The 13,020-nt window shown below is 40.7% G+C and overlaps 2 protein-coding genes across 2 annotated transcripts in view; both read right to left on the bottom strand.

The window, feature by feature from the left end:
* The window catches only part of LOC147337039 (uncharacterized), a 31,771-nt gene extending 24,123 nt beyond the window's left edge, over window positions 1-7,648 (bottom strand). The window contains exons 1-5 of the mRNA XM_086287251.1: window positions 7,345-7,648; window positions 6,150-6,270; window positions 5,961-6,065; window positions 4,500-4,616; window positions 758-892 (exon numbers count right to left, since the gene is read on the bottom strand). Of these exons, the coding sequence (XP_086143377.1) occupies window positions 758-892; window positions 4,500-4,616; window positions 5,961-6,065; window positions 6,150-6,238 (446 nt within the window). The 5' untranslated portion in view covers window positions 6,239-6,270; window positions 7,345-7,648. The remainder of the gene's footprint in view (window positions 1-757; window positions 893-4,499; window positions 4,617-5,960; window positions 6,066-6,149; window positions 6,271-7,344) is intronic.
* The window catches only part of LOC147337028 (uncharacterized), a 642,403-nt gene that overhangs the window by 333,793 nt on the left and 295,590 nt on the right, over window positions 1-13,020 (bottom strand). The gene's annotated exons all lie outside the window — the stretch shown is intronic.

The raw sequence follows: 13,020 nt of genomic DNA on the forward strand, positions 1-13,020 counted from the left end.
TGTCCACACTGAAACAACTGAAACACTTATGTTCCAGTACTGCGCATGTGTGAAACATAACACGATTCGACCTGCCTCTTTCTGTTTGCCTTTTATTTACTTACCAGCTCTTTGTAATGTTGCGGCAAAATGTTGAGGAAAAGCAGCGAGTTTTTTAAATGGACTAACAGGGAGGTGGAGTTGTTGCTGCGAGTAACACAAAAGTACAAAGTTACAAAAGCGAGTGAGAATTAAAGAATTTGAAGGAAAGCTATCTGCAGCATGTACAGGCTGATATTCATCTTTAATAAAGCTGTCAAAACTGAGAGCAAACATTATGATTGCCCACTCTCCAGAGCTGAGTTGACAGCTTCTGTCTGATATCAGGCTGATATGAACATGCTTTTTTGTGGGGTTTTTTAGTGGTGAAAAAATTATGTTATGTTTATTTTAATAATAAATACTTTTGATGAATAAACATGTGTCATTGTGTGTTCTCTGTTTGCTTGTGACTTGATGTTTTTTATAAATATAAATAAAAACACACTAATATAACAACGTACAACACAATCATATAATAGGTTAGGAGTATGCTGTGAAGTCCCAGCCTCCACCTGATTTTGTAATTAAACAGTGGACGGGTATGTTTATATATTATATATTATAACTTCTATAATTATAACTATATTTATAGTGTATTTATTTTGTACATTTTAGACTTGGGAGCAGTTAACACTTAACACATGCATGTCACATTCACAACTCAGTTATAACTCACGTTTCTGTAGCACAGAACAGTACAGAGTCCATTGACTGATCACTTCCCAGAGACCAAACACTTCCCATGGATCCATAGCCGGACTCTGTTTCAGAAAAGTCCTTCCTTCTAAGAGGAGAGGAAGACCAAAAGGGTCTGGCAGATAAAGAGAAAAATACATTTGTTAGTCATTTTCCACTGAAGCTTTTCTCTACTCTCCTCCCTGATCCTGGCTCTGTTAGAGATGTCCTCCTGTTAAAATGTAGTTTTTCCTTCCCACTGTCACTAAGTGCTACTCATAGTGGATCATCTGATTGATCCACTATTATTTTGTTTTGGTTCTCAATATCTCGAATCAGGACAGTTTTGGTGCCGAAACCTGGGATCGAACCAGGGACCTTTAGATGAGGGAAATGTTTTGCTGCTACTATTCATAACTATCATCATTACCATTGCATTAATCATCATTTCATCAAAGCATTTATTGAAGCTGTTGGCATTATGTTAAAACTTGTATTACAGGTTAAATCTGCATGCACGCTTACAAAACACAGGCCTAGGAACAGGCCTTAGCAAAGGCCCGAATGTATTCAGCTTCTTGTTGTAACCTGTTGCATAGGAGTTTGCTTGGTAACAGGTGACAGAAGATGCGCTAAAGAGGAAGTCGAGTCCAGGGGGACTTTCAGGGCCCAAAGTCATCGCCATATTTGGAGAGAAGATGCCAGAAAGAGGAACTTCTGTGTCTGCAATCAGCTCTAAAAATTCATCATTGTCTGTACAAAATGCAAATTATGTTCTTAGAATGCGAGAGGGGGCATTTTAATCCTGACGTTATAATCAATCTGAAGTGTATTTTTGGGCGGATATCTACAGCTGATGTTGCAGTGTACATCTCCCCACGCGTGTGTTCAATAAACTCATCTGTTTGATTGCATCCTTCTGGGAATCTGGTATTTTGCTTTGGTTCTCAATATCTCGAATCAGGACATTATCTCTCTAATATTGTACATATTTATCTTACAGTACAAAGTCAGTTGATTTTTGTTGTGAGCATATTTTAATCATTTGATTAGAATCTAAACTCAAACTGTCATTCATTAAAATGTTTTCAATGGATTGGAATACATTTTGTTTATAATATTATTTAACTGTAAATGTTTTAATAAAAAATTAAAGGATTAATATTTTTTCAGGTGTCTGTACATTAGTAGCTTGGAAGAAATAACTTATGTAAATAGTACTTTTTCCACTGTGTTTCACCCTTTCTGTCTGTGTAACCCAGGGGTCGGCAACCTGCGGCTCCAGAGCTGCATGCGGCTCTTTAGTCCGTATAGTGCGGCTCCGTGTGGTTTGGGAAAATAAATGGGAAGTGTTTAGCTGAAGTGTAATTTATTTGTGTTTAGTTCTTTTTTAACTTGTAGTTCTACATTGGAAGATTGTGATTTTGAAATATAAAAATAAAATATTATTTTTTCATCGCTCATAATAAGCGTCACACTCACGAAAGCTGACATACCCGCCTAAACAACCTGCATTTATGGAGACTTTCAGCCCCAGGTAGGCCAGTTATGGATCTTGGATCCACATTATGTCAGCAGCTGTTCTCCACCGTGAACTGTGTTCGAACAAACACGCTCACGCCTCACAGACGACAGCTTACAGTCCTGTAGAGATAAAGTGACTTCGTACAGCCCCGACCTGCAGACGCTGTGCGCAGAGGTTCAGGAGCAGAAGTCCCGTTGTAAACATATCACGGCAGACCCGACGATGTTTGCATGAACGCGCTTTTCAGCATCTCTTTATTGACCACTTTACACACACGGTTGCTGTGCGCACACAGCCGGCTGTAGCTTTGCAGCTCACAGCCCGACACACACCAACAACAGCAGAGAGAGCACAGACGTTAATGCGTGATTGCGGGTGCCGCTCAGGTGCGTCCGCCTCCCCTGCAGCGGCGCTGCAGACCACGCCCACCACACGCAGTAACCAGGTAAAATACATACTTGGGCAGAATTTTGCAAATATCTATTTTTCATTTTGTAGCAGCATAGAGCTTTTTTCCAATTATTTTTTAAAAGTCAGGTCAGGGCTCCAAAAGCCCAAAGGCGATATGAGGGGGGCGGCTCACAACAGTTTTTGTTTGCTACATGGATCATTGTAGTTCAGCTTTCCTTTGTTATATTTCTTTAAGAGTTCAAAATGTGTTCATTACATAAATAAAATGTAATTTTCTCTGTAGCACTTCATGGATTTCATAAGCAACACACTGTAGTTGTTCACACAAAGCATAAAGGTAAAAACAATATACACAGTGTTATCTTCATTTTAGATGTTACAAAGTATTTGCGGCTCCCAGTGTTTTCCCGAACCCTGACCCTTTGCGTGGAAACTGGGTCCAGATGGCTCTTTGGGTGTTAAAGGTTGCTGACCCCTGGTGTAACCTAATAAAAGGATCATTTACAACAAGAGCAGGTTTCAAGGTTAGATGACGTTGTAACAAATGTAACCAGGATTCTGCCACTAAGTGAGTCTTAATGTTGTTTTTGATTTAAAACCTCTTAACATGTGTGTGCTGGACACAATTGGATATAAGAGGTCATCATGTAAGAGTCAGAGGTTTTTTGACCGACCATGTTGCATACATATTTCTCGGAGTTCCTTCCCGAAAGAGCAAAATATAGGGAGGAGAAAGTATAAATCAAGCATTCAGTCAATGGAACTTGGAAAGAAAAGCATCTGGACTTCTTTAAGTTAACTTAAGGAAGTCCAGATGCTTTTCTTTCCAAGTTCCATTGAACCTTCACAGGCATAAATCAAGCTTAATCAAATTTACTGTCATGTGTGACATGCAGTGTACTGCTTATGTCAAAACCTAAAGCAAAAAAAAAAAAAGTTGTGTAGTGTGCAAATACATGTGTATACTAAGAAGTTGGACTTGTCTCTTCAATTAAATCTTTCACTTTATTATTTCAGACAAACAAAGAATTGAAAAACATGTTATTGGGAACTGCTAATGAATTCCTGCTACTGATAATTGGATTGGTTCAACCATCAAAGGTAACTAATCCTATTGAACAGTTCATTAAGCAGAAGATGAATGGACATCCAAGAGGCAAAAAGTCCAACATCAAAGATTATTTTCATCATTTTAACAGATTATCGTTTCATTTTTATTTAGTGGAGTGGAGAAATATGGGGAGAGGGTTGTTGGGGATGCTTTCTCCTCTCTGGTCTTTAGACAAGATGTTCAGTTCTTGTGTTAGGACAAAGTTTGATTCCTTTGTGTTTAAAGACAAATGCAATGATTATATTGACTCCTGAACCGGTTTGATAAACAGCTGATATTTAATTTCTTTAGAAAGTGTCTTGTAATTTTATTTCCTGGTAGAAAGGTGTCTTCCTGGCCTGAAAGACAGAAAGCAGCTTACTATTGTTTTCTATGAAAACTAGGGTTCAAACTGAATGTAATGTAAGAAATAATTACTGATGGTCAGGGTGAGTTTTGAGTATAAGTGATATTTATGCTTTACTGAGTTTACCGCTAACTTCCTCCAACATACAGCACAGCATGACTGATGAAGAAAACAAGATCATGAGCATCACTTCCTGTTTGCTGAAGTGGTTTTTCAGTTGCTTAGAAACCAAAGGCTTGTTTTTAAGAGACAGTTTAAATGGGATTGAGGGAACGACGTGTTTGCACTGCAGTTTATATCCAACAACATCAAGCAGTTAAATCAAAGAGTTCATGTTGCTAACAGCTCACCTCCCTGCTAAGGAGACTGCGCTTCTTCCAAAGCTGTAATCAATTCTACGATTGTATGACACCACAGAAACACAGCTGCGTCCAGGTTCAGGTCCAAAAATTCTCTTAGAGAAGATCCTGTTAGAGAAGAAAAACGTGTTTTTCATTTGCAGCCACAGAACCCAGATTACCTTCGTCGTTCCAAAAATAAACTTGTTTGCAGTCTGAGCATGAGCAAAAGGAAAATCCAAACTAGTGTTGACAGTGTAAGAACAGAGCGCCACCCAGAGGTAAACATTTTTTTTTTTTTTTTTTACACGGTAACTATGGGCTCAAAATGTGGTCATAAATATTTTGTACTTGTAAAAAAGATTTGTGCGTGCGTAAAAAAGATTTGTGCGTGCGTAAAAAAGATTTGTGCGTGCGTAAAAAAGATTTGTATGTGTAAAAAAAGATTTGTGTGTGGACTTAGCCCAAAAAAACCCTGCAAGTTACAAGTACGAATTTTGACCCTATTTTTCTTCCTTTAAGCTGATTGGTCAATATCATGTCAATCACAAATTAAACAATCCAATCAGAGAACAGATGGGTTTGGCTGTCGGAGGGGCACTTTTTTGAACTGCAGGTCCTTGAAGGGTAATCTCTATATAAATATCCGATAGCAGCTAGGTCCCCTAACTTTCAGTAGCTGTTGAAAGGATAAAGTTGTGGTATATCAGTGGTTAGAAATACCATCATTACTTTAGGATTAGTTTAACACAAAGTCAGGGCTGACCCAGGACCATTGCTGTGAGTCACAGTGCGCAGCATAAAAGTCCTTTCACATCGGACGCAGGATGTGCTGCTAATGCTAACTGCTAACTAAAAGCAAAGGATCCAGAATTTGTTGCTGGCTGCTGAGCTCTGTGTGCAGCAGCTCTACCTGCACCTGCTCCTTGTCTTTTCTATCTCTGACTTTATGTCCTCTACAAGAGTTTCTGTTTTTTTTTTGCTGGTTCTTCAAATGTTCAATAAAAACATGTATGCTAATTCATAACAAATAAAGCTTTGTAATGAAGACTGTCGTTTCCAAAACACTGCCCGCCCCCACCCCGCGTCCGCAGCGCTGTTGAAAAGGCTGTGGAAGTCCCTGTATTAAACACGTAGACCTGTGACACAAAAATCACCAAACTCGGACACAGACTGTTTTCCTTCATGGTGATGAAGGAAAACGCTGGGTTGGCATGTAAAAGGGCATTTATTCCCTTCAAAGACCTGCAGTTCAAAAAAAGCGCCGCTCGACAGCCAAACCCATCTGTTCTCTGATTGGATTGTTACATTTGTGATTGACATGACATTGGTCCAAACAAATCTTTTTTTAAACACACACACACACAATTTTTTTTTTTTTTTACACATACAAATCTTTTCTACAAGTACAAAACCGATTTACAAGTACACAATATTTATGACCACATTTTGAGCCCATAGGTAACAGCTCACCTGTCTGCAGCAGACTCCTGCTGGGATTTAAAATCAACGAAGAGGTGCTCTTTAGACCCGTCACTCTGTAAGGACCCAGAGCTGGGTCGAGGTCCAGGCTGGTTCCTGTGAATAATGATGCAGCAGTGATGTGAGTGCTGAGCTGTGACATGGAGAAGAGTCATGGACAGTTAGAGATGGTCATCTCACCTCTGAGCTTTGGTCTGGCTCTCATGTTCCCCACACAGAGTGCTTTTAGAGGGAGGGACTCCCTCCTCTCTGTCCTCACACTGATCCATGCTGCTCAATTCAGCTCACACACACTTTCTACCTGCAGAGGAAACACAAATCATTCATGTGCACATCAGCTGAAATCCTCCTTCCATCATGTGTGCTGTCCAAATATCAGCTGCTTCTTTCCTGCTTCATCTCAGTGTCAGCTGGATGCAGTCAGACAGCAGTGTGAGGCAGAGGAAGCTGCCATCAGCTGCTCTGCTATCAGTCCACTAGATGGAGCCTGAAGCACACACGATGCATTCACTGACACACACTGATTCACTGTGACTGGAAGCTTCAGTCAGTCCAACACATGTGACTAACCCATTTTTAGATCTGGGCTCTAAAAAATGCTTATTGGCTTATTGGCTCTCAGCTATAGTTAAGCAAGATGTCTTTGGTGAATTGAGGCTGTTTTATACAAGCTAAAGACACTGACTTATTCTTCACTCAGATATGCTGTGACATTCAAATGTTACAATGTTTTTATACATACATTTATACACTACAGGAATGATTTTATATGATTCAAAGTTCAAAACAATCCTTTCTATCCTCTCTTTCACTTAGCCCAGTTCATCCTGTCTGGAAGCCTTTTGAAGCCTCCTTTAAGTCCGGCCTTTCCACTGAATCTGCTGATGGAGACACCATCTCCTCCACCTGCAGCTGTGGAGGTTCAGAGAAATAAATCTAACCTAGAGGTATATCTCTATATCTACAAAAGAAAGAAAGAAAAACGAACCAAACAGATTTTCTCTTTTGTTATTGGAAACATTGGAAACAATATCAGAGTCTACAAGAGAACAAAGGTCCCCGCAGGATGTCTCTGTTTGGGAAATACTCCAGTCATTCCCCTGAACCTGGTTAGTGACCTGAATCAGTGCTTTTTCCATGAATCCTACCGATGCTACCATGAAAACATGTTCAGCTTGTGTTTGAAGATGACTCACATGCTGACATTAGATACAGAAGAACTGAGAACATAAAGGGAGCAGCTTATTGAGGGAAACCCAAAAAAGCAGAACACAAGCAGCTCTGTCCTCTGTCTCACATCATGTTCATGAGGAGAGAAAAAGCCCCTAAAGTTCCTAAAGACAAACTGTTATAGGAGGAAACAAAGCAAACTTACAGCCGTCCTGGAAGGAGGCAGGACTCCACCTGAAGCTTAGCACAGGGGGGGAGGAGGCAGATTTTCAGAAGAGTTTCTGACAGTTTAACTTGGTGATGTCAGATTTAATCTCGTCTCATTTGTTACGTTCCCCTGAGGGGTCTAGGCGGTGAGGGGGAAGTACCAAAAAGTGTCCGGGTCAGAAAAAGGAGACAAGAAGGCAAAGGGGTTAAATTAAAGAGTTTTATTAAAGTAGCTCAACTAAAAGAGACGGACAAGCCGCTATCACCATTTAAGAAAACAAACAAAACTCAGGCGTTGGTCAATAAAGTAAAATGTAAGCCAGAAAGAAAGAGAGCAGCTCACTAGCTGTAACCACTCACATGGCACTCTGGCCCAGAGCTCACCTTTCCCTGGGATTAAATACTTTTGATTACTGACAAGAGTCAGCTGTGTAAAAGGGAAAGCTGGCACCTCAGGCAGAAGCCATTGAAGGACACGCCCACACAGGCACCTTCAGGAGGAGGCCCTGCTAGGGCCGTAACACATTTCTGTTTTTCCACTGAGCAGGTTCAGCTTTTATTAAAATAAATATGTTTGTGTCTTTCTCTAAATTCTTAATTATCAGTAATGTTCCCTGAGAAATCAACATTTCTTGGTTCTGATACAAGAATGTCGTTTTCATGGCCGCCATTCACGTGACCCAAAGTGTTTCTAATCTCTGGAGAACCGAGGTTTTACTGGTGCTCCTGAATGCAGCATAAGAAGGAATTTTCCACTAAGTTTCATGTGACATGAACACAGACGGATGACGTGTCTGTGTCAGTCTTTTTCTTTTGAAACAAACTTTATTGAGACCTATGAACAGTCCAACAGCTATGAATGAAATTTAGAGGATTCAAAGAAATATTGATAAAAGTTCTCGGAGCTGCTGTGCAAATATTTTTAACTCACTATGGAAACTCCTGGTTTCAAACTTTAAGCTTTTTTGCTGAAGCAGTTGTACAGAAATAATATTAAACTATAACAGTACTGATATACAGTGATCCCCTCAAAAATAAACAGAGATATAAAACTTCTGTCCATTCTGCCATTAAAACGGTAAAATAGATCCACTGATCTGATTTTTTTACTGTTTATGAAGAATAAGCAAATATATTATAAGATGATGAGAGGTGAGAAAAAAAAATCCTCAGAATCACTTGTTTGTATTCAAATGTCAGAGTTAGTATTCATCTGTTCCTCTCCTACACGTCACTATAAAGTTTAATCTTCTAAAAGTCAGAGTTTGAGTTCATATTCACTGCAGTTTAGTACAATATCTACATGTTAACGTTTGTTTGTGCTAAACTGTTCATTTGTTCTGTTTCATAATAAAATATAGATATAAACATCTGTAACATCTGCACTTTAATATCTGGTATTTTGTACAGACAGAAGACAAAAGGTTTACTTTAGTATTAAAATATGAGTCCCGTACAAATCAAATATGTATATATAAAACTTAAAACTGATTTTTTTCAAACTTTTTTCCTCACCAGGAAAAAAGAAAAACTTTTTTCACGCCAAAGCTCAACATCTGACTTACTATTAATATAAAAACCGTGACTGAAGCATCTTTAAATGTTCCGATGTATTAACAGTGTTTTAAACTTAATACAGTAACTTTTGTTCAGTCTGAGAAATGTAAAACATGTTTTATCCTCCATCTTTGTTTCAGTGTGAACAGTCTGAGCGGACAGTTCGTGATATTTTTAACAGAGGCCGACCTGCTGAATCAAACTTGTTTTAAAAAACAAAGTCCTCTGCTGTCCCTCCACCTGCTGCCTCTGAACACGAAGGGTGAGAACTTTAAATTAACACTGTGGCAGATATGTAACCATCTTTAAATGATCTCACTGACTTACAGACAAATGAAGGAAGACGTCTGTGGTGGCTGAAACCTCCACCCGAAACATATCCACAGACAGCAAGGTTGTTGTAGTTTTGTAATTTTTAATTAGTTTTTATTTCCATTTCTTTTTCACTTTGTGTTTTTAATTCTGTTTAGTTTCAGTTAGTTTCCACGGTGAGTTTACTTGTCCATCCATCCATCCATCCATTCGCTGCCGCTTATCCTTTTCAGGGTCGCGGGGGGCGCTGGAGCCTATCCCAGCTGTCATAGGGCGAGAGGCAGGGTACACGCTGGACAGGTCGCCAGTCTGTCGCAGGGCCAACACACAGGGACAGACAACCATTCGCACTCACACCTAGTGGCAATTTGGATTATCCGATTAACCTATCCCCACAAGCTGCATGTCTTTGGACGGTGGGAGGAAGCCGGAGTACCCGGAGGGAACCCACGCAAACACGGGGAGAACATGCAAACTCTACACAGAAAGACCCCGGCCTGATGGTGGAATTGAACTCAGGACCTTCTTGCTGTGCGGCAACAGTGCTAACCACCGTGCCACCGTGCTTACTTGTTTCAGTTTATATTTGATTTTTTATTTATTATATATTTACGGGGTCAGAGGCTGGACTGACGTAGATTAATGCAGATTTTATGATAAAAACTGAACTTTTTGAAAGCAGTGACTCAGTCTTTTTTTTAGCCAAACTAACAACACTAACAGGCCATTTCCTGTAAAATGTTAATCAGTTTTACAAAATCATTTCATTGATCATTCTCAATAATTTAGTTTTAGTTTGTGTGTGCAGTTTTTATTTCTACTTTAACTTTTTTCAGATCTAGCTGTAGTTCTAAGTTGAGTTTCAGTTTCGTGTGTTTTGTAACACTTCTTCCTGTTGGAGAGGAGCCAACAGTTTGTGACGCAGTATTTTTAAGACCGACATGTTGAACCTGTATCTAACACACATCTATACGAAGTATTCATTTACAAAGTGCGCTCTCTGTCTCCTGCTGTGCGTGTAAATAAAAACATCTGGAGCTCAGCGGCTCTCCGGTTGAGCTCAGGCCACATTCAGTGTGTTTAGTCTGATTCCCGGACTCTGATCACACAAGCCCAGAAAATGGCGGAGACACTCGGCCTTGTTGGAAAACGTTACACACTGACTTTAATGGAGAGACCGGAAATACAAACACACACAGTTTGTTGTGTGAAGAAATCAAACACGAGCTGAACAAACAGTAAAGTTCCTAAAGACAAACTGTTAAAGGAGGAAACAAAGCAAACTTACAGTTTCTTCACACACCAACAACAAGCTCCACTCCACACCTGGACACTAAACACGGACACACAGGTGAGCTGCTTCCTGGAAGGAGGCGGGACTCCACCTGAAACTCAGCACAGGTGGGAGGGGCTCAGCTCTGTGTGTGCTGATGTGTTAACTTTAAAAATATGCCGTCTGACTGCTCAGACTCAGTCAGAGTAAAGTTCACATGCTGACGTGTGGAGACATGAAACCTTGTTGTAGCTGCAGGTGTGAACACACTGATCCCAGATCAGCTCTGCTGTATTTGTAACATGAACATTTCTGCTGCAAAGCTTCAAATGTTCAGCATGTTTCTCTGTTTCCAGTCTATAGATCCAGTCACACTTTCTACCTTCACCTGTGCAGTAAAGACTGAGAGCAGAGCTGAAACCAAGCGTCCAATCAGTGAGCAGCATCAACACCTGAGCTTCATTCAGACTCTGTTATTGAAGATGTTGTTGGTACAAAGTTCATCTGCTGCTCACATGAATCCATGAAAGATTTATTTCACTGATGTTTCTTCAAAGCTCATTTCAACCTGTTGAAGTCATGAATGAAAGTGCAGACTGAGAGTGGATCACATGATGTTTGAGGTGTGTCATGTGACATGTTCAGTATTGTCACACATGTCTAGATTGTCCCTGATATCATAACTGCTCAAACACTGATGATTATATTTGAAGAATTATTCCTGATGGCAGCAAAGTTTGAATGGAGCTCTCTGTCTGTGCTGATTTGTCGCCCTCTGGAGGTCAAAGCACAAACTGCATGATGTCACTGTAACCACCACAGAGACAGGAAGTGTTTTTATGACTGAAACACTGAAATGATGCTAACGGCTGTCGTTAGGCTCACTGACAGCAGTGCTGATGTGTTCATGTCAAACACTGGCTCAGGTCAGACTCCTTCATCCTTCTCCAGCGTGAGGCCGCCCTCAGACCCACAGGAGCTCTGACCTTTGACCTCCTGACCCTAACCATTTTAGTCTTGTTGCATCTTTAAATGCAAATCCATCCAAACTGTAGCCGAGCAAAAGAAGCTGGAAGCTGTTCTATGAATGATGTTGTTGAAGGAGCTTGGAAAGAAAAGCGTCTGGACTTCTTTAAGTTGTTTGAAGAGGGACATGGACGTCTTAACGCCCACTTACATCCTGGGACATTTGATCACAGGAAATCACATGATAGCGTGGGGCTAGATCTCACAATGGGTTCACCCAAAACCTTGGCTGATTGAGACCCACACCCGTTCTCACACCGTGGCTCGTGTGATTAGGTAGAGGATCAACAGGGGCTCCATGTCCCTGAATTTAAACTGAATCTAAACACACCGTGCACAATGCCAAGTTAGATAATGGTTAAAAGAACAAGATAAGAATAAATAAAAAGATAAAATAAGGATAAAAAATAACTTAAAAAAATAAAATAAAAAGATAAATAACTGCAAATAAGTACAAATAAGTAACTGAAGACACGTGTGGTCTGCAGATGTCGATGTACATGGATGTACATGGAGTTTAATGTGCAAAATGAACTTAGTGTGCAAAGTGACCTGATGTGCAAACTGCAGTTTGAGGTCGGTCAGCTGTTCAGGAGTCTGATAGCAGTGGGGAAGATGGAGTTGTTGAGTCTGGATGTTCTACATTTCACACTTCTGAACCTTCGTCTCGAGGGCAGAGGTGTGTCTCTCCTCTGGACTCTGTGATGGTAGCTGCTCTGCAGAGAGGGCAGCGGGGTCCTGATGATCTTCTCCACAGTTGTTATCACTCTCTGCAGGCGTTTGCGGTTTGCAGTAGTGCTGCCGTACCGTGCAGTGATGCAGCTGTCAGGCTGCTCTCCACAGTGCAGCTGTAGAACCTGCTGAGGATCTTGGCCAACATACCAAATTTCCTCAGCCTCCTCAGGAAATACAGCAGCTGCTGAGCCTTCTTGACCAGCTGTGTGAGTTTGAGTCCCTCACTGACTCAAACTCCTTCAGTGACACTTGCAGCCTTGCAGATTAGTTTGCTGATCCTGATGCATCTCTGGAGCTGATGCTGTCCCCCAGCAGACAACAACAACATAGATGCTCTCACTAGTCCACTTTACCCTCTAATCACATCTCTGACATCTGCAGGTTGCTCCAGCAGAGACTCTTGTGCAATGCCAGGTGTTTGTGTTTGTCTGTAGGTACACATTAGATATGACCATAGACGCACACACAAGTGAACAAAGCAGCACAGATGGTTTCCACCTGCTTCCCTCTTTCTTCACACAACTGTGAGGATGATGAAGAGGTTTCAGGACGAGGTGGTCAGCAAGCACAGGATAAAGCAGGGCCATGAAACTCTCTGGTGCAGCAGATGTTTAATCAGACTCAGCTTTAGGCTTCTTTTCCCACCTGGCAGCAAAGTAACAGCTTCACTAATGTGAACAGTCACAATGTTAAACGTTTCTATATCTTCATATATTTTTATCTGTTGATGCTGCAGAATAAAGTCTGTTAACAGAGTGCAGGATGTGTAGA

Source organism: Aulonocara sp. 'chitande type north' Nkhata Bay, linkage group LG3, assembly GCF_057382095.1.
Source record: "Aulonocara sp. 'chitande type north' Nkhata Bay isolate Kocher_YH1m ecotype deep benthic linkage group LG3, A_spYH_male_GT1.1, whole genome shotgun sequence".
In the NCBI taxonomy this organism is placed as follows: domain Eukaryota; kingdom Metazoa; phylum Chordata; class Actinopteri; order Cichliformes; family Cichlidae; genus Aulonocara; species Aulonocara sp. 'chitande type north' Nkhata Bay.